Below are 18,656 nucleotides of genomic sequence, written 5' to 3'. Positions count from 1 at the left end.
CTTCTGACCCTCTCTCTGACTCTGGTTTCTTAGCAACGCAATCATAACATTTACATTTTAACTCGATCTTAAATAGTATTTGTTATTTTCAACACATTTCTGGTTGATTTTAGAGTCCAGAACTGTTTTAATCCCTCTTACTCTCAAATCAATAAAAGCAGCTGCACTGAAAAACAGTCTGAGAGGAGTGGCTCAAATTACAAAAACTAATTTGACAACAATAACATGACTTTTTTACGTTTCTCTGTCCAGCATGTTTAAATGTTACAAAGGTCACTTGATTGTGGCCGATGTGAGACCTGCAGGTTTTAATCAGGTTGAGGAAACATGACTTTATTATTTCATCTCTGGTGAGGCTCGTCCCTCTGGAATTCTCCTCCCAAAAACCTTTGGAGGGAAAATTCAAATATAACAGGACACAGGAGAGTTCCAGGAGCAGAGACACACAGTGTGGAGCAGGAGGATTATCAGAGCTGATCTGGAGGTGACACTTTTCAAAGATTTTATTATGTGTTTCTCTGGACTAGAATGTTTTCATTGTTAAAACATGTTTGTGGTGTTTTATTTGAAATTAGAGTTAATGTCAGGAGTGTTTCCATGAAACAAATAGTCTTTGACTGTCCATCTACAAGAGTGTGACAGTTGTACTCAGATGTGAATGTGTTTGTTCCAGAGTCGTCTACAAACACAGAGACGTCCAGGTTCTGCTGGAGCTGAGGGGAAGTTCATGAATGTTACAGCTGATGTTTCAGGAAAAAGGAAGATGTTTGAAAACCAACAAACCACAGACCACAGATGAACAAAGTAAGTAAATCAACTAAAATGATTTGAAACACATTTTTCAAAATGAACTTCCTGTTGAAACAGTGATCGTGTTTCTACAGGGTGATGTGGCACTTGGAGACTTTATACCAGATGCCCTCCCTGTTACTGCGTTTAGAGGAAGAAAAGCAGCACATGGTGAGTTTTGTTTCTGCAGATACACTTCTAATGTTCTTGTGATTCTGTTCTGGTCCATTATAGGTCCTTTAAATGTATTTAAACATGTAGAACAGAGTAGATCATCAGAATGTGATCATCATGTGTTATTCTGTGTCCACAGAGACCAGAGCTTCACTGGAATAAATCTTCACACTGTCCAGCTCCAAACTGTGTGTCTCTGTACTTGTGTCTCTGTGTGTTTGATTCTGTTTAAGACAAGACAGAACTGTGGAAAACTAAAGACTGTTTTTGTCTTATTTTACAGAATTAGATCAATTCAATTCAATTATACATACTTATACATTTCATGATAAGTTAACATAAGATAAATATACATATTCAGCTGGATTTGTTCAAATTTCATCAACATGAAAAAGTGACGTTCATGTTCTGAGAAAAATATGTGTAGAGGAGATCGAAATAAGTTTCAAAGCCTAAACATAATTTTATTGCATGCAGCCGCTTTCCAGAACTTTATTACACAAATCCAGCGACCTTTTTTTTTCAGTGTGCAATCATTTGGCTTTTGAAAATAAATACCCAGACGCAACAAATATCCAACACAATAAAAACACACGTGGAACCTTTTTACAAACATTTTTTTTTATTGGTGTTAATGCATGTTTCTCCAAAAGAATGAGACAGCTCTTCACCGTGACCGGGCTCCACACAGAGTATATGACATGCAAAAAAGGAATTTAAAAAACATTAACAGAATAATAAATATATATATTTTTTTACATTCTATAAAATCTCTCCTCACCCTGAATGAATCCAAACCATTAGAAACAGAAATGTCCACTTCCCTCCCGTTAGAATAAGTCCGTTATTTCTTTATTAAACGTCCAATATTACGTCAAATTTACTCTTTTTGCGCTTTAATCTGCGTTTTAATGTTGTTTCCACCTCAAAAACAGACCTGGACTCGTGTTTTGTTTCATTCGCACGTGTTTCGGTGACTCTTTATGATTCGTCTGAACATCTCCAAAGCTCAAAACGCCCCGTTCCACCTCGTGATGTCACGAAGCGGTAGTTTTCAAGTTTTCAGCAGCTCCTTTTTAGTTTTTTCTTTGGCGGAAATCGGCGATTCCGGCTCTGAAACGCACATTATTATTAGTTTGTACGACCATAAATGAAAACAAAAAAAGTGGTTTATTTTGTACGATCATAAACGATAAACTTTTGCGCCTTCGTTGACATTATTATTAGTTTGTACGACGATTGAGTGATGATTTTTTTGATGGTCGTACAAATTAATAATATAGTTCGTACGACCATAAACGAAGAAAAAAAAAAATCCTTATGTTTTTTCATTCTCACTGTGGTTTATTTTCTACGATCAAAAACGAAAAACAAAAAATTCTTACATTTTTTCATTCTCATTGTGGTTTATTTTGTACGATCATAAACGATAAACTTTTGCGCCTTTGTTGACATTATTATTCGTTTGTACGACCATAAATTAAAACAAAATATCCTTAAATGTTTTAATTCTCATTGTAGTTTATCTTGTATGATCATAAACGATCAAATTTTGCGCTTTCGTTGACATTATTATTAGTTTGTACGACCATAAACGAACAAAAAAATCCTTACGTTTTTTTCATTCTCATTGTGGTTTATTTTCTACGACCATAAACGAAAAACAAAAAATTCTTAATTTTTTTCATTCTCATTATAGTTTATTTTCTACGATCAAAAATGACGAACTTTTGCACCTTCGTTGACATTATTATTAGTTTGTACGACCATAAACAAAAACAAAAAAACTTACATTTTTTTCATTCTCGTTATAGTTTATCTTGTACGATCATAAACGATAAAATTTAGCACTTTCGTTGACATTATTATTAGTTTGTAAGACCCTAAACAAAAAATCCTCACGTTTTTTTCATTCTCATTATAGTTTATTTTCTACGATCAAAAGCGATAAACTTTTGCGCCTTTGTTGACATTATTATTAGTTTGTACGACGACAGAGTGATGATTTTTTTGATGGTCGTACAAACTAATACAAATTTAGTTCGTACGACCATAAACGTAATTGTAATTTCATTTCTACGATCATAAAAACCTTTAGTGTCCGTTAAAATTAAAAAGTTTGTACGACCTTAAAACAAAAACAATCCTTACATTTTTTCGTTCTCATGATAGTTTATTTTCTACGATCAAAAATTAGAAACTTTTACGCTTTCGTTAAAATTATTATTAGTTTGTGCGACCGTAAACGAACGCAAAAAAATCTTTACGTTTTTTCATTCTCGTTGTGGTTTAATTTCTACGATCAAAAACGATAAACTTTAGTGTCTTCGTTAACATTAGTATTAGTTTGTACGACCATAAACTTACATTTTTTTCATTCTCATTATGGTTTAACTAAGAAAAAAGTGACTGTGTTTATGGAACAACCTGAGTGAAGCGTAAAAAGCATTGTTTTTGTTTTGAAAACTATGGACTGTGCATTAAATTTTGTTTGTTTTAATTTATATTTATTTTTAAAAAGGGTTTGGTACTTTTGCTTCAGCTCGGACTCTTTCCGTCACGATCCATGTAGAAAAAAATAGTTATAATAAAAAATTAAATGATCCAGATGACTCTAGCGAAGGCGTACGGAGTTTAAAAACGTTTAGTATCACCGCGTGACATCACAAGGTGGAACGGACTGTTTTAAAAACGCGCGACTGAAACAAAACGCAAAACTCCAGGTCTGTTTGCGACGAGAAAACAACGCGATAAACCCTAATACGGACCTTTTCAAGACGTTTAACCGTGCTATTCCTTGGCCTGGAAAGTCCCGCAGTGTGGCATTACACGTTCTATCTCCGTGGAGACGAGCAGCTCCACCCCCAGGTTCCGAGTCACATCTGTGGAGAGGCGATCCAAAAACGAATCCATGTTTTTCTTGGTATTTTTAAGCACCTAGAATTGAATCGATGAAAGGTAGAAAGGTTTAACGCCGTACTGCGGAACTTTCCAGGCAAAGGGATAACATCTCCATGGAGACGAGGAGGAAACAGACCCCCCCACGCCAGAAAAATGACGTAATACACCTTAAATTTTGGTCCAGACTTTTAGAAAATCTAAAGGAAGGGAAGCTTTGATTAAATTATCTTGTGTTCATAGTTAAAATAGACCAGAAAAGTTACGTAGTACACCTTTACTTTTGGTCCCAGTATCGTTAGTCGTTAGTCCGGACCTCTAGAAAACGACCGTAGTGAAATCTAAAGGGAGAAAAGCTTATATCATCTCATATTTATAGTTAAAATATTAATATCGTAGGAATGTACAGGAAGTCTCGATGCCGTCACATGAGTCGCACAACAACAGATCTTAGTGCAAATACAATAAAAGGAATGTTTTCGAGATTTTGTCACGTTCGGGCACGAAATTAAAACAAAACTAAAAAATGTCATTCGCAATCGGGAATGTGAAGTCGTGGCAGGGTTCAGCAGGCAGTTCGTTTCGTAAAAGATCCAGTGTTTGGGGTTTGAACTTTTAACCGGCAAATGTTAAAATAATAAGAAACGACAAAAATACGAGGCTAAGATGCGATTTTTCAAAGTTAAATTGCTGGCTTTGAGTTCGTGAGGTGCGGATAATCTCAAATTGGTGGTCAGCGAGAAGGTTCCAGGTTCAGTTCCCGTACACGATGGGAAATTTCCCCCGTGTCTGGATGCGATTAATCGACAAGTTTAACCCAGAGATAAAAAGGATGAGTCAAACGCAGACACTTACTTATGTGGGTTTCAGATGACATAACATAACAGTATTCAAGTTAGAACTGGTCCTGTGTCAAAGTTCAAATCTAGCACTCCCACCTCACAGCGACAAGGTTAAAGCTGCGTTCAGACAGTTGGACGCCGTCGCGTTTCAGTTCAGACTCGAACGACAAACAGAGTCCAGGACATTTGCTGTGGTCTGTGAGTTTTGACTTCAGTGTGTTTATTACATCAAACTCATCAGCGGAGATCGACTCGGCGGCTCTGACATGTACATATTTATTCTCCACTCATGACATGGTGTAGATTTCTTGTTCTGGTGTTTGTGGTTTCTGGGTCTTTCTCTCTTCTGGGTAATAACATGATTGGTTGACACGGTTTGTCCGACGCGTTTTCAACTTCTGTAGCCCGATTTATAGTTCTGCATCGATTCATCGCACACTGCATCACACGCCGTCACCTCGTCGCCGTCATTTTTGATTTATGCATCTGCATCGAGGTCTCTGCGCCGCAAAGTAATTCACCACCACAACACTAGGGGGCGAGGATTTAAAAGTGGTGTTTGTGTTACAAAATGAAGTGAGAATGTGGAGCACTGGAAATGTGTGTAGAGCAGATGTAGAGACGACCAATCACAGCCGTTACTGTCTGCGTTAGAACATTTCACAGGTTCATGTTGGTGGACGCCGGCTCAGTGTCGAGGTTCAAGGAGAGTCAGAGTCAGAGACACAAGACCATAAACTCCACACACCACTACAAAAACACAGGACATGGACCTTACGTCTAAACTGGACGCTCTGACGTCTCCGTCTGAACGCAGCTTTAGGGTTCAGCTCTGACAAGTGTAACCCAGTTACACTGAACCCAGAAATCTGTTGAAATATTCCCTGGGAGCGTGAAGCTAACTGAAGCACTGCTCTGTCTGAAGCTCTGTTATTCAACTGAAACTTTAATCTGTGCTTTATTTTAACAAAATCTGACCAGAAAGACGTGACTGAGCTGAAGTGCAACAGGGAGCTGATCTGTGCTGTTGAACAAGTCCTTCTAAGTCACTTTTTTGTGGAAAATCAAACTTTTAAACAGACCGCTCACACTGAATCATTTTAGCACTTTTTTTTTTTTTTTTCTCGAGTTTTCAAACCACCTTAATATATATTTTTTTTGTCTGCCTTTGTGCTCATGTGTGCGTCACGTCACCACGGTAACCGCTGAGATACGCGTAGAACAAGTTTCAAGACGCCACACTTTTCCTCAGAACTTTGCTTTTGTTTGGAATCGTTTTGTTTTTGTAATCCCCAAATTTGTGTTAAAAAAACAAAACAAAAAACATCTCGAAATCCCAAACACTGGTCTTTCATTTTAAAAAAGTTTGAATAAAAAAAAAAAGATAAATAAATAAAAACATGGCATCTCCACAGTCCATCCTAAATGCTTCTATTCTATTTGATTACATTTCTAAATCGCAGCATATAAGATTTCACAACCTACCAGAGAAGATTATAATTTATTTGTACTTTTAAAATGGCAGTTTGAGATTTTCTGAACGCGCGACAGTCTCTTAGCAACAGAATTACCAAACATTTTTTTCGTTATTTTTATTTTCAAATCAAATTCAGGATGCGATCGGTCGTCTTTGTGGCCTTCCGTTTTCCTTTTTGCACTTTCCTTTCATCCCTTCTTTCAAGTAGATACAAAATAATCCTAATTTACAAAAAGAATTTACAATATTTTCAGCTAAAACTCCAAAACGGTTCCGCAACTCTCAAAAACTGAAAAAAAGACTAAAATGACTTGAATTCATAATTACAGTGTTTTAAATGTTTTTAATTAGAAAACTTGAGTCATTTTGGCTTGTTTCGATGTTTGTTTTAGAATTTTTTTTTTCATAAACTAAATAAATTAACGTTTGTTTCGCCAAAATTTTTATTTCAAAGGGAAATTTTCTTCACACAATGAGAAAAAAATCAAATTAAATTAACAAAAAAATATATAAATTGAAGCCGTAATAATCTATAAATAATTTTCTTTTTAAAGTACAAAGAAAACAAATTAAGCCAAAAGCCACATAAAAAATCTGAACAGGCCTGGATCTAAACCAGGACTAAACCAGAGCTAGACCAGGACTAGACCAGGACTAAACCAGGACTAGACCAGAATTAAACCAGGACTAGACCAGGACTAAACCAGGACTGAACCAGGACTAAACCAGAATTAAACCAGGACTAGACCAGGACTAAACCAGGACTGAATCAGGACTAGACCAGGACTGAACCAGGACTGAACAAGGACTAAACCAGAACTAAACCAGACCTAGACCAGGACTAGGCCAGGACTAAACCAGAGCTAGACCAGGACTAAACCAGGACTAGACCGGGACTAAACCAGGACTAGACCAAGACTAAACCAGGACAAGACCAGGACTGAACCAGAGCTAGACCACGACTAGACCAGGACTAAACCAGAACTAGACCAGGACTAAACCAGGACTAGACCAAGACTAAACCAGGACTAAAGCTGGACTAGACCAGGACTAAACGAGGACTAAACCAGGACTAGACCAAGACTAAACCAGGACTAGACCAGGACTAAACCAGGACTAGACCGGGACTAAACCAGAACTAGACCAGGACCATGAACGTACCTTAAAATTCTGAATTCAAGTCATTTTAACGAACAGAGACGCTCATTTTTACTTTTTTTTTCTTTTTTTTTTTTTTTTCTTTTAGTATTTCTCATGCTTTCATATGATCAGACTGGACCAGGACACACACACACACACACACACACACACACACACACACACACACACACACACACACACACACACCGCAGACAAACAAATGGGAAAAACGCAGTAGCCCTTTTCAGAGGCAGTTCACCAAAAGTGTCGCCCCGAGTTTGGTCCCTCAGGCTTCTGTCTCCACACACGACACACCGAATCCACCGGGGGAAAGACCGTTTATGTAAATACACAAAGTTAATGCGTGTATGCGGGCTTGCGATGCGTTCAAGGTCTAATCAGGAGCTGGGAAATATGTGATTTTATAATGCGTCCTCTGGGGAATTACTGAACCGAGACGTGCAGGGATAAAACTGATTACTGTGACTGTTCTTAAATCTTAAAGCGTGTCGTTCGGTCATTTGTTTTTCAAAATAAAACCAAAAATAAGAAAACGAAAAAATAACAATTCGTTATTTGTCTCCAAAACCAAAATGAAAAAAACGGATAAGGATTTGTTTTTTTTTTTCGGTTTTTGGTTTTGTGTTTAAATGAAAAATGAAAGAATAACGGACTAAACCAGGACTAAACCAGGACTGAACCAGGACTAAACCAGGACTGAACCAGGACTAAACCAGGACTGAGTGTTGGGATGGGCCCGGAGGTGTCGGGTGATCGCAAGTGAAAGGACCGGCGCAGAGCTCTCCCTTCTCAAGTCAAGATCCTGGTTTAGATCTTGTATAGTCCTGGTCCAGTCCTGTTTTAGTCCTGGTTCAGTCCTGGTTTAATATTGTTTAGACCTGGGTTAGACCTGGTTCAGTCCTGGTTTAGACCTGGATTAGACCTAGTTTAGTCCTGGTTTAGTCCTGGTTTAGTCCTGGTTTAGTCCAGGTTTAGTCCAGGTTTAGTCCTGGGTTAGACCTGGTTCAGTCCAGGTTTAGTCCTGGTTTAGATCTTGTTTAGACCTGGTTTAGTCCTGGTTTAGTCCTGGTTTAGACCTGGTTTAGTCCTGGTTTAGTCCTGGTTTAGACCTGGTTTAGTCCTGGTTTAGTCCAGGTTTAGTCCTGGTTTAGTCCTGGTTTAGACCTGGTTTAGTCCTGTTTAGTCCTGGTTTAGTCCTGGTTTAGACCTGGGTTAGACCAGGTTTAGTCCTGGTTTAGATCTTGTTTAGACCTGGTTTAGTCCTGGTTTAATCCTAGTTTAGTCCTGGTTTAGTCCTGGTTTAGTCCTGGTTTAGTCCTGGTTTAGTCTTGGTTTAGTCCTGGTTTAGACCTGGTTTAGACCTGGTTTAGTCCTGGTTTAGACCTGGTTTAGTCCTGGTTTAGTCTGGTTTAGACCTGGTTTAGACCTGGTTTAAGTCCTGGTTTAGACCTGGTTTAGTCCTGGTTTAGACCTGGTTTAGTCCTGGTTTAGTCCTGGTTTAGACCTGGTTTAGTCCTGGTTTAGTCCTGGTTTAGACCTGGTTTAGACCTGGTTTAGTCCTGGTTTAGACCTGGTTTAGTCCTGGTTTAGTCCTGGTTTAGTCCTGTTTAGTCCTGGTTTAGACCTGGTTTAGACCTGGTTTAGTCCTGGTTTAGACCTGGTTTAGTCCTGGTTTAGTCCTGGTTTAGTCCTGGTTTAGTCCTGGTTTAGTCCTGGTTTAGTCCTGTTTAGTCCTGGTTTAGTCCTGGTTTAGTCCAGGTTTAGTCCTGGTTTAGTCCAGGTTTAGTCCTGGTTTAGTCCTGGTTTAGTCCTGGTTTAGTCCTGGTTTAGACCTGGTTTAGTCCTGGTTTAGTCCTGGTTTAGTCCTGGTTTAGTCCTGCCTTCAAAAACGCGCTGAGTTTAGTCGAATAATTAAAACCAAACAATATTTAAAGCTGCATTATGTAACTTTTCCGGCGTAGGGTCCACAACCTTCCCGCTTCCATGGCGACATGAAACACCCCACACTAAACTTATATTGTTGAAGCAATAAAAAAAACAAACAAAAAAAAACATCCGGTAATAGAAAAAAAAAAGCCAAGATATGGAACTCTAATGCTTCACTGTGGGATATTCTCCATGGAGACAAGAAGGTAGCACAGCCACCATCAGAAAAGTGACACAGTGCAGCTTTAAGTAGTAGAAATAGTTCCTTCTAAGCCTTTTTCAGAGCTGTTTTGGACTCGAAAATATGATTAGAAATGACACTTTTTACCCAGTTTTTTATCTGCTGATGGAACTGGGAGTTTAACTGTAAAATCCGATCTTTACTTTCATTTGTTTTGGAGTTTTTCTAACCTTTTTGAGTGTCATTAAATGTGAAATAAGCTATAAACTTTCACTTGAACTCAAAAAAAACTCCACTGTGTCTGTGTGTGTCCAGTCTCCCGAGGGGTTTAAACACACACACAGAGTCATGGCAGATTTACACCGACAACAAAACAAACAGAAACACACAGACACACACAGACCGAGCGGAACCGTTTCAACGATAATAACTCGAAAAACACCGCGGAAAATCCTCGTCCGGTTCTTTCCTCCTGGATTATTGCACGTTTCCCTTTTAGGATTCTTCAAACTTCCACCTCCAAACGATTTGTTATTTTCTCTGAATCCGTGTGTCGTTCGTTCGTTCATTTGTTTTTGTAAATAAAATAGATAAAAAATAAGAAAACGAAAAAAACAACAATTTTCTGTGTTATTTGTCTCCAAAACCAAAATTTAAAAAAATGGATAATGATTTGTTTTTACAGTTTATGTGAGTTAAACTGTAATGCAGGACTAAACCATGGACTAAACCTGGACTAAACCTGGACTAAACCAGGACTAAACCAGGACTAAACCAGGACTAAACCTGGACTAAACCAGGACTAAACCAGGACTAAACCAGGACTAAACCAGGACTAAACCAGGACTAAACCTGGACTAAACCAGGACTAAACCAGGACTAAACCAGGACTAAACCTGGACTAAACCAGGACTAAACCAGGACTAAACCAGGACTAAACCTGGACTAAACCAGGACTAAACCAGGACTAAAACCTGGACTAAACCAGGACTAAACCAGGACTAAACCTGGACTAAACCAGGACTAAACCAGGACTAAACCTGGACTAAACCAGGACTAAACCAGGACTAAACCAGGACTAAACCTGGACTAAACCAGGACTAAAACCAGGACTAAACCAGGACTAAACCAGGACTAAACCAGGACTAAACCTGGACTAAAACCAGGACTAAACCAGGACTAAACCTGGACTAAACCAGGACTAAACCAGGACTAAACCAGAACTGAACCAGGACTAAACCAGAAGGACTAAACCAGGACTAAACCAGAACTAAACCAGAACTAACCTGGACTAAAGCAGGACTGAACCAGGACTGAACCAGGACTGAGCTGACCTTCGTCCCGGTCTGGTCCTGGTCCTGGTCCCAGTCTCAGTCCTGGTCTCAGTCCTGGTCTGGTCCTGGTCTGGTCCCAGTTCTGGTCCCGGTCTCAGTCCAGGTCTCAGTCCCAGTTTCAATCACGGTCTGGTTCTGGTCTGGTCCTGATCCTGGTCCCGGTCTCAGTCCTGGTCTTGGTCACAGTCTGGTCTTTGGTCACGGTCTGGTCTTGGTCTGGTCCCGATCTCAGTCCCAGTTTCAATCACGGTCTGGTCCCGGTTTGGTCCCGGTCTAAGTCCTGGTCTCAGTCCCGGTCTGGTTCCTGTCTGGTTTAGTCCTCGTTTAGTCCTGGTTCAGTCGCAGTTTAAGTCACGTCAACGGGGAAACCGTCGTTATCCGTTGTCCGAAAAATGAAAAAACAAATCATTATCTGTGTTTTCATTTTGGTTTTGGAAACAAATAATGAAGAAAACATTTAATTATTTTTGGTTTTAATTTGAAAAACAAATGAACACACGATACACGGATTTAAAAAGCTCCAAAAAGTCCCTCTTCCATGATTTAATTACAGTATTCTCTGCAAATCTCCAAGGCTTTTTACTTTTTACACCCGCCGACCAAAACCACTTTTCGTTGCCGAACATAATCACTTTCTTTTTAAAAATTCCTGTTGCCATAGAGACTGACCACAAACCGAAAACCTCTCCTCTTTTTTTTTTTTTTTTTTTTTTTTTTTAAATCTTTTTGGCGAGAGTTTTCTTCTAGGATCTGTACCAAACGTTTGCATGCTTTACGACGGCGGAGGCGAGGGGGGAGGACGAGGAGCGGCGCCCCCCCGTGGCCGTCCGCCTGTGCACGACACGATTTGAAAAAAAAACAAAAAAAAAAAAACAAACAAACTCGAGACTAGAGACACACACACACTTCACAAACACGTTTTCGGACGACAAAAAAACGCACACGCCACCGACATTAAGTACACGAGAACAGTTAGAACAATGGCTGTTTTCTACGCACATGAAGTGAAGGTTTACAAACATTTAACTTTCAAATCTTTTTCGTATTTATTGCGATCTAACAAATATGGCTTTGTCTAGTGAAAAGTCCTATCTGCGCTAGAGAAAAGAAAACTGTGAAAAAAAAAAAAAAAAAAAAGGAAGACGGAATAATTATCTTTTATCACATTGTTCCTATCATTACAAAGTTATGGAAAAGCCACCAGTTTCGGGAGGAGCATGCGTCGCTTTTTTTAGTTTCACATCTTTTTTTTTTTTTTTTGGACGATCCGTGATGGACTGAGAACACGCGCATCACGAATTTCGGACTTCCGGTCATCGCACAATTCATACTGGGAAGGATTTTCAAAAAAAAGTGAGCCATGTTTGTTTTCCCAGTGGGATGCGTCTATTGACAAAGTCGATCTTTTCAAGTCTTCTGAACCATGTCGCTTTTGTTTCTGGTTCTGATATTGTCGTATTTTAGTTTTGGGATTCGGACGTCGTTAATTGTTGTGGTTGTCGGAGCCTAACAGCGGCTTGAGAAATTTGTTTGCGAACTTCATAAATGCAAAAGGGAATCAGATGTGTGTGACTCAAACCTCTGTTCAAACTGTTTCTCTTCCCAACGGAATTGAAAAATAGTGAAAGGTGAAGGTGATGGGCAGGATTGATCCACAGGAAGAACCAAAAAGGAAACATTTGACTGACTAAATCATCCCGAGTTTGCAGCGAACATCTTGTAAGTGGAGCGACAACAAAGCAAAACCCCGATCCCTCGCTCAACCTCGGTTACAAATTAAAAAAGTCAACGCCAAAGTGAAAGGCTCCAACTGTTCACCAAGAAACACCTTCCACTGCAAAGAGACCAAGACGTGATGTTGCTGTAAAACCACAAGAACAAGAAAGTGCAGCTCAGTCTGTTTGTCTTCTGCTCCTCTACATTAACAAACGGGAATCTTTTGTTGTCGCTCCACATACAAAATGTTCTCTACAAACTCGGGATGATTTAGTCAGTCAAATGTTTCCTTTTTGGTTCTTCCTGTGGATCAATCCTGCCCATCACCTTCACCTTTCACTATTTTTCAATTCCGTTGGGAAACAGTTTGAACAGAGGTTTGAGTCACACACATCTGATTCACTTTTGCATTTATGAAGTTCGCAAACAAATTTCTCGAGCCGTTTTCCGCTGTTAGGATCCAACAACCACAACAATTAACGATGTCCGAATCCCAAAACTAAAATATGACAATATCAGAACCAGAAACAAAAGTGACATGGTTCAAAAGACTTGAAAAGATCGACTTTGTCAATAGACACATCCCACTGGGAAAACAAACATGGAGGTTTGACGCTCACTTTTTCGGAAAATTCTTCCCAGTGTGAATTGCGCGATGACCGGAAGTCCGAGATTTGGGATGCATTCATAGTCGAAACTGGTGAGACGTTCAAGGACTCGAAAGCGAATCGGGAAAATGTCCGTCAGTCGTCTTTGGAAAGCATGCACGCGCCACAGACCCGTACGAAGATTTGTGTCGCTAAAAATCTCCAGTTTCGCTCTTGTTAAAATACGATAACTTGAATTTTCTTGTAATTTATGATTCCACATATGGGTTCGAGGTGTAACTTTTCCCAACACCGGCCACTAGGGATGTAACAATAACCGAAATATCGTGATATCGTATCGTCAAAAGTCTCACAATAATATCGTGGACCATCACAATATATCGAATCACAAGTTCCTTTGCATGAATGCAGGTTTTATAGTCGCGACAGCTCATAAACATCGGAAACTACATATCCCATGATGCATTTCAGCGTAGACAACATGAAGAAATATGATTTTTTACGTGAATTCTTGGGATTACGACGGAAATAGTTCACACCAAAGGCAGAAACGTATTCGCTTCTCCAAAATATCACAATAAATATCGTACTGAGAGATGCATATCGTGATAATATTTTACAGAGAGATTTGGATCCCTACTGGTCACGTTTACATGATGTTTTTTAATTCCGAATTAACTGTTCTGAATTAAAAAGTTAAATAGGAAAACAAGTTAAATTGCCTTTATTATTTACTAATAATTCCGCTCAACGTCCGGAAGATTCTGATTGGACAGGGACATGAACGTATTTACGTCAACCGGAAGAAATATCTCACACACTTCAGCTGCTACCGGCTTTTCTGTCATCTCGGACACAAACACGATCCAAACTTTTCCCGCTGTGGTTCTGATGATAATTGCGCAGCAGCTGGAGAATTGTCTCATCACACTTTACGTCTGTCGGCTGAGGAGGAGAAGGGAAGAGCGTCGGAGAAGAGAAGAAGAAGACAAAGTGAGTGTGAGGCTGCTCCACCTCAGCCCACTCCCACATCCCGCTCACAAATCCAAAGAGACGTGGAGGAAAGTCCCAAGACACGACTGGTGGAGCCGAAACGTCGGGATCGCGTCAGAAGAGCTGTAAAAACACTAAAGTCTTCACCGCATCTTTTCATTCAGTTGGGTGAAAGGCTTATTTGTTAATATTATTCTGTTGTGTCTGGTCCTTTATATTTATGTGGCATCATTATTTTAGGACATAACGACTGTTTATTGCGCCCTCCCCGGAAGCACGGGGATTTAAGGGGAAAGGGACGCGCGCGCGGACACGCGCAGAAGCTGTGACGTCACACGCCAGTTTGGACACATGCCAGGAGCTGTCAGGACCGTGAGCTCGTGATTTTGGAATATATCGCTGCATTTTGGGATTATTGCGTTTCCAATCGTGCTGGATCTCACTGTGGGACAAAACCGGAGCGCGGGTGGCGTGAGTAAACCGCAGACTTTATTGACTCACGTCACGCTGCCGCCGCGCAGCGAGGGGGAAAACTTTGGGAACTTTTGGGGGGGACGTTGCTCGGGACTGTTACGGTGAAGGGGGGTGGACTTATGTCGAACTGTTCGTTATTGTTTTGTTGCACTGGGGTTTGGGGATTGGGTGCGCTCGAGCGCGGGGAGGTTAAGGGTATTTGTGGATGTGGCCGTATTCGCTTGTGTCTGGCAATGCCAATAAAAGCCAGATAGGCCAAAAGCACTTATTTTTTGCATGTCTTTATTTCACCCCGCTGACATGAATGGATCCTCCCGCGTCCTAAATATTGCCTTGCAGCTCTTCCCTTGTCGAGAACAGGTGAACAGAGCGACACAATGAGTATGCGCAGAACGACCGGAATTACTTTTGAAAAGAATAAACGTTTACATGATCTAGGAATAAATTAATTTGGCTTTAAAATCGGAATAAACCACCCACTGACCTCGGAATTAAGTTTAATTCCGAATAATCGATTTCAGTAGGAATTAAGCGTTTACATCGTCTTTTTAAAGTGGAATTCATTTTTATTCAGAATTAAATCATTTTGATTCGGAATTATAAAGCTCTCATGTAAACGTGGCAACTGGCTGCTTGTTTCCATGGCTTTGCCCGGAATGTTCCACGGTACGGCATTAAAACGGTCTCCGCGATCTCCACAGAGACATGCAGATCTGTGGAGAGGCGGCCCCACTCGCAAGGAATTTTTTTGAGCAGTAAAAAACATCTGCAGTTGAACGAACGATACAAAGATACATAGTTAAAGCCATACTGCGGAACATTCCCGACAAAGCAATAACTTCAGAAAAAAGTTACGAAGTGCATCTTTAAATTTACTGCTTATTTTTTTGGTAATAAACGAACTGGTAACTCTATTTATTATCAGTCCCAAACCTGAAAGTTGACGGTGGCTTAGGCGGTAGAGCAGTCACCCAATTACCAGAAGGTTTGTGATTCGAATCCGGCTCTTCCCAGCTCTGATGTTGTGTCCTTGAGCAAGACACTAAACCCTTTGTCTGAACGTGATGTTTAATGAATTTACGGAATTGCAATTTCCAAGTGGCTCAGGCGGTAGATTAATCATCCAATAACTACAAGGTTTGTGGTTCTCATTCCGCTTTGTTCCGTTCTGATGCTGTGTCCTTGGGCAAGACACTAAAGCGAGTGAGTAGCGGTTGGAAAATTTTCGGAGAAACTTGTAAACACGCAAAAAGAAATGCGACTTCATACAGGTCTGTGGCGCCGACCGAACCAACGCATAGAAGTTTTTGTGGATAAAATCATAAAATCCCACCAGTTTAGTTTTTCTTTGGTGTCGACGGTGCGATTGATTCAAACGTAGCTCGGCCGAAATGTTCGCTCACGTAGGAAAACAAAAACAAAAACCTGGCAGCACATTCGTATGAGGTAACCGAAGTCCAAATGAATCACAGACATTGCCGAAGTTGCATTCATGTGTAAAAAACATCAACGGAATTAAACAAAATTAAACAAAATCAGCATAAACTGCGACATGTACAGTACTGGCTGCCCCACCGAGTCAGTGGTCGAGAATGTTTTTGATTGTCTATGAGGAAAAGACTACACTACCCACAATTCCTAGCGTCGCGTAGTGGATTTCTATGTAACCTTTAGCGTCACGATTTACATGCAACGTTAACGAGTCCCTTTTTTTTTATTTTTTTTTATTGTCCAGCAGGTGGCAGTCTATCTAGCTGGCAGGTTAACACACAGAAGTAGTCGGAAGTAACAGGGAAATTCAAATGAAACTTTCTAAAATTTGGAAGATCATAGAATTTTTTTTGACTGAATAAAAATTTCAATATTTAAAAGCAAGAATTTCGCGAAAAATAACAGAACCATAACGATGTGAAACCCTCATTGACAGTTTATATGAAGGCACATGTCCCAAAAAAGCAAGATTAGTTAGAAAAATAATAATAATACAAAATTAAAGCCGCACTGTGGAACTTTTCCGATGGAGCGTCGGCCGCGTGCTTGCCTCCGTGGAGATGTAGGCAACATTTTGAGGACTTTATACCGTTCAAAATATGTGAATATTTTGTTTTTGAATTGTAATTGTTGTTTTTTTTTTAAATCTGTAAATGTATCTGAGAGTTACAGGTCAGATCTGCGTCGAGGTGAGCCCACTCAGAGTAAGAATTTGCGCTTTTCTTGGTAGTTTTAGCGCGATTTAAAACACCGTGGAACATTCCGGGCTCTGCTTTATCACCTCCACGGAGACGGGAAGGTGGGCTCCGTCGGAAAAGTCACGCAGTGCGCCTTTTAAAAGAAGCGAAAAAAGTGTTGAAAGAGAGAGTCTGCTCCCCGTTGGCGGCCGCTGACGGCGACCGGCCAATAGAAACACCAGTTCACGATGCGAAATTAGAAATAAAAATCAATAAATTAAGAGTTTATAGAAATGATCAAAGAGGGAAGAGTGGTTTTGGAGAGTAGAAAAGAGCTCGAAAAGGCAGTGTGTAGCCTCAAACAGTTTGGCAGAATCCCCCACCCCCGCCCGCCGCCCCCTTTTCCCCCCTCCTGTCTGCAATCGAACCCGCAACCTCACGTAAACAGCGGTACATACTCTGCAAGAAGTTTTGATTTGTCTTTTTTTTTTTCAAATACTTCCAAAATCTAGGCGTATAATCAATGTCTTTCCAATGACATATTTAGGGATTGTGGCTCCCCCTGCTGTCGGCAAAGGGGATACAGAACATTTTTAGAAGGTTAACGAATAAAACTGAGCCGTGCGTTTGTTGCGAGCACAGTGTGACCGCAGAATGAGTCCCAGGTGATGGTTCACGGTCTTAAAAACTGTTTGGATTTTTACCTGCGACGCAACAAACCTGGCAAAATACAAATGTAGCATTTCTGAGGCTCAGAAAAGACGATTTTGGATGAAAGAGCACATGACAGGTTGTGACCATTCTCTAATTTTAACTTAATTTGGTTGGATAATGCGTGTTGTGAATATAATTGATGTAGAAAAATAGAAAAAATATGTTAAAAATTACAGGAAGTAAAAAGTTATAAGTCTATTTCAGAGATGACGTCACGGTAGAAAGAGTTCCAACCAAAAATTTGTAACAACTGATATGCTATAAACGTAATTTTATGTTACTTTAAACGTAATTTCAACACAATAAAAGTGTTTTCTTATATTTTTATCTGGCATTGTGCATTTTTCAATTTGTAAATTTTGTGTTTTTTACTTGAATTCTTGGGATTATGACAGAAAAAAATTTGCACCAAAATCTTGTCAAGGTATTTTAAAAGCAAAAACGTGTCCCAGCTATCAAAAAATATCCTGATAAATATCGTACCATGAGATTTGGATATCGCGATAATATCGTATTGCAAGATGTTTATCGTAATAAATATCGTACTGTGAGATGCATATCATGATAAATATTGCACCACGAGATGCATATCGCTGTAATATCGTACTGTGAGATGCATATCGTAATAAATATCGTACTGTGAGATACATATCGTGATAATTTCATATCTCGAGATGCATATCGTAATAAATATCGGACTGTGAGATGCATATCATAATAAATATCATACTGTGAGATTTGGATTTCGTTACATCGTTAAAAATAAGTGGTCCAACCTGTCACAGACGCTTTCATGGATTCGGCTGAAGTTGCCTTACACAAAAACAAATAATATTTTCAATTTAAATATAATTCAATGTTTTTTCCTGCGGAGTATGTGCACACGTCACCCCCCCTCCCGTCCGCGCTCTGGGTCACGTGTTTCCGGGCGTCTGTTTCCGGGTTACTTCTTGAACATGTCCTGTAGAGGCCCGGGGAGGAACTTGAGCACGGTGTCCAGGATGCTCTCCTCGTCCTCCTCGTCTTCGTCGCCGCAGCCCTTGGGCACGGCCTTTTTGGGGCGCGTCAGTGAACCCTCGCACGCCTGCTCCAGAGCCGCCTTCTCCTCCGCCTCCTTCTCCTCCTTCTTCTTCAGGCCGTACTGAGGAGAGCAGAGAACACCAGACGCTTTTACAAACACGTCTCTGAAAAAACACATTTC

The 18,656-nt window shown here is 40.0% G+C and overlaps 1 protein-coding gene and 1 long non-coding RNA gene across 2 annotated transcripts in view; one reads left to right on the top strand and one right to left on the bottom strand.

The window, feature by feature from the left end:
- The first annotated feature begins 317 nt into the window (after positions 1–317).
- On the top strand, positions 318–960 carry LOC129410541 (uncharacterized). Its single transcript, XR_008632911.1, has 3 exons — positions 318–484; positions 674–804; positions 885–960. It is a non-coding gene; the product is annotated as an uncharacterized LOC129410541 (long non-coding RNA).
- A 17,438-nt stretch (positions 961–18,398) lies between these two features.
- The window catches only part of LOC110173668 (complexin-2), a 7,964-nt gene continuing 7,706 nt past the window's right edge, over positions 18,399–18,656 (bottom strand). The window contains exon 3 of the mRNA XM_055159586.1: positions 18,399–18,596. Within this exon, the coding sequence (XP_055015561.1) occupies positions 18,399–18,596 (198 nt within the window). The remainder of the gene's footprint in view (positions 18,597–18,656) is intronic.

This window comes from Boleophthalmus pectinirostris, unplaced genomic scaffold (genome assembly GCF_026225935.1).
Source record: "Boleophthalmus pectinirostris isolate CB_2022bp ecotype Guang Dong unplaced genomic scaffold, ASM2622593v1 HiC_scaffold_23, whole genome shotgun sequence".
In the NCBI taxonomy this organism is placed as follows: domain Eukaryota; kingdom Metazoa; phylum Chordata; class Actinopteri; order Gobiiformes; family Gobiidae; genus Boleophthalmus; species Boleophthalmus pectinirostris.
The sequence above is the reverse complement of the archived record's forward strand: the minus strand, read 5'-3'. Positions and strand labels throughout refer to the sequence as shown.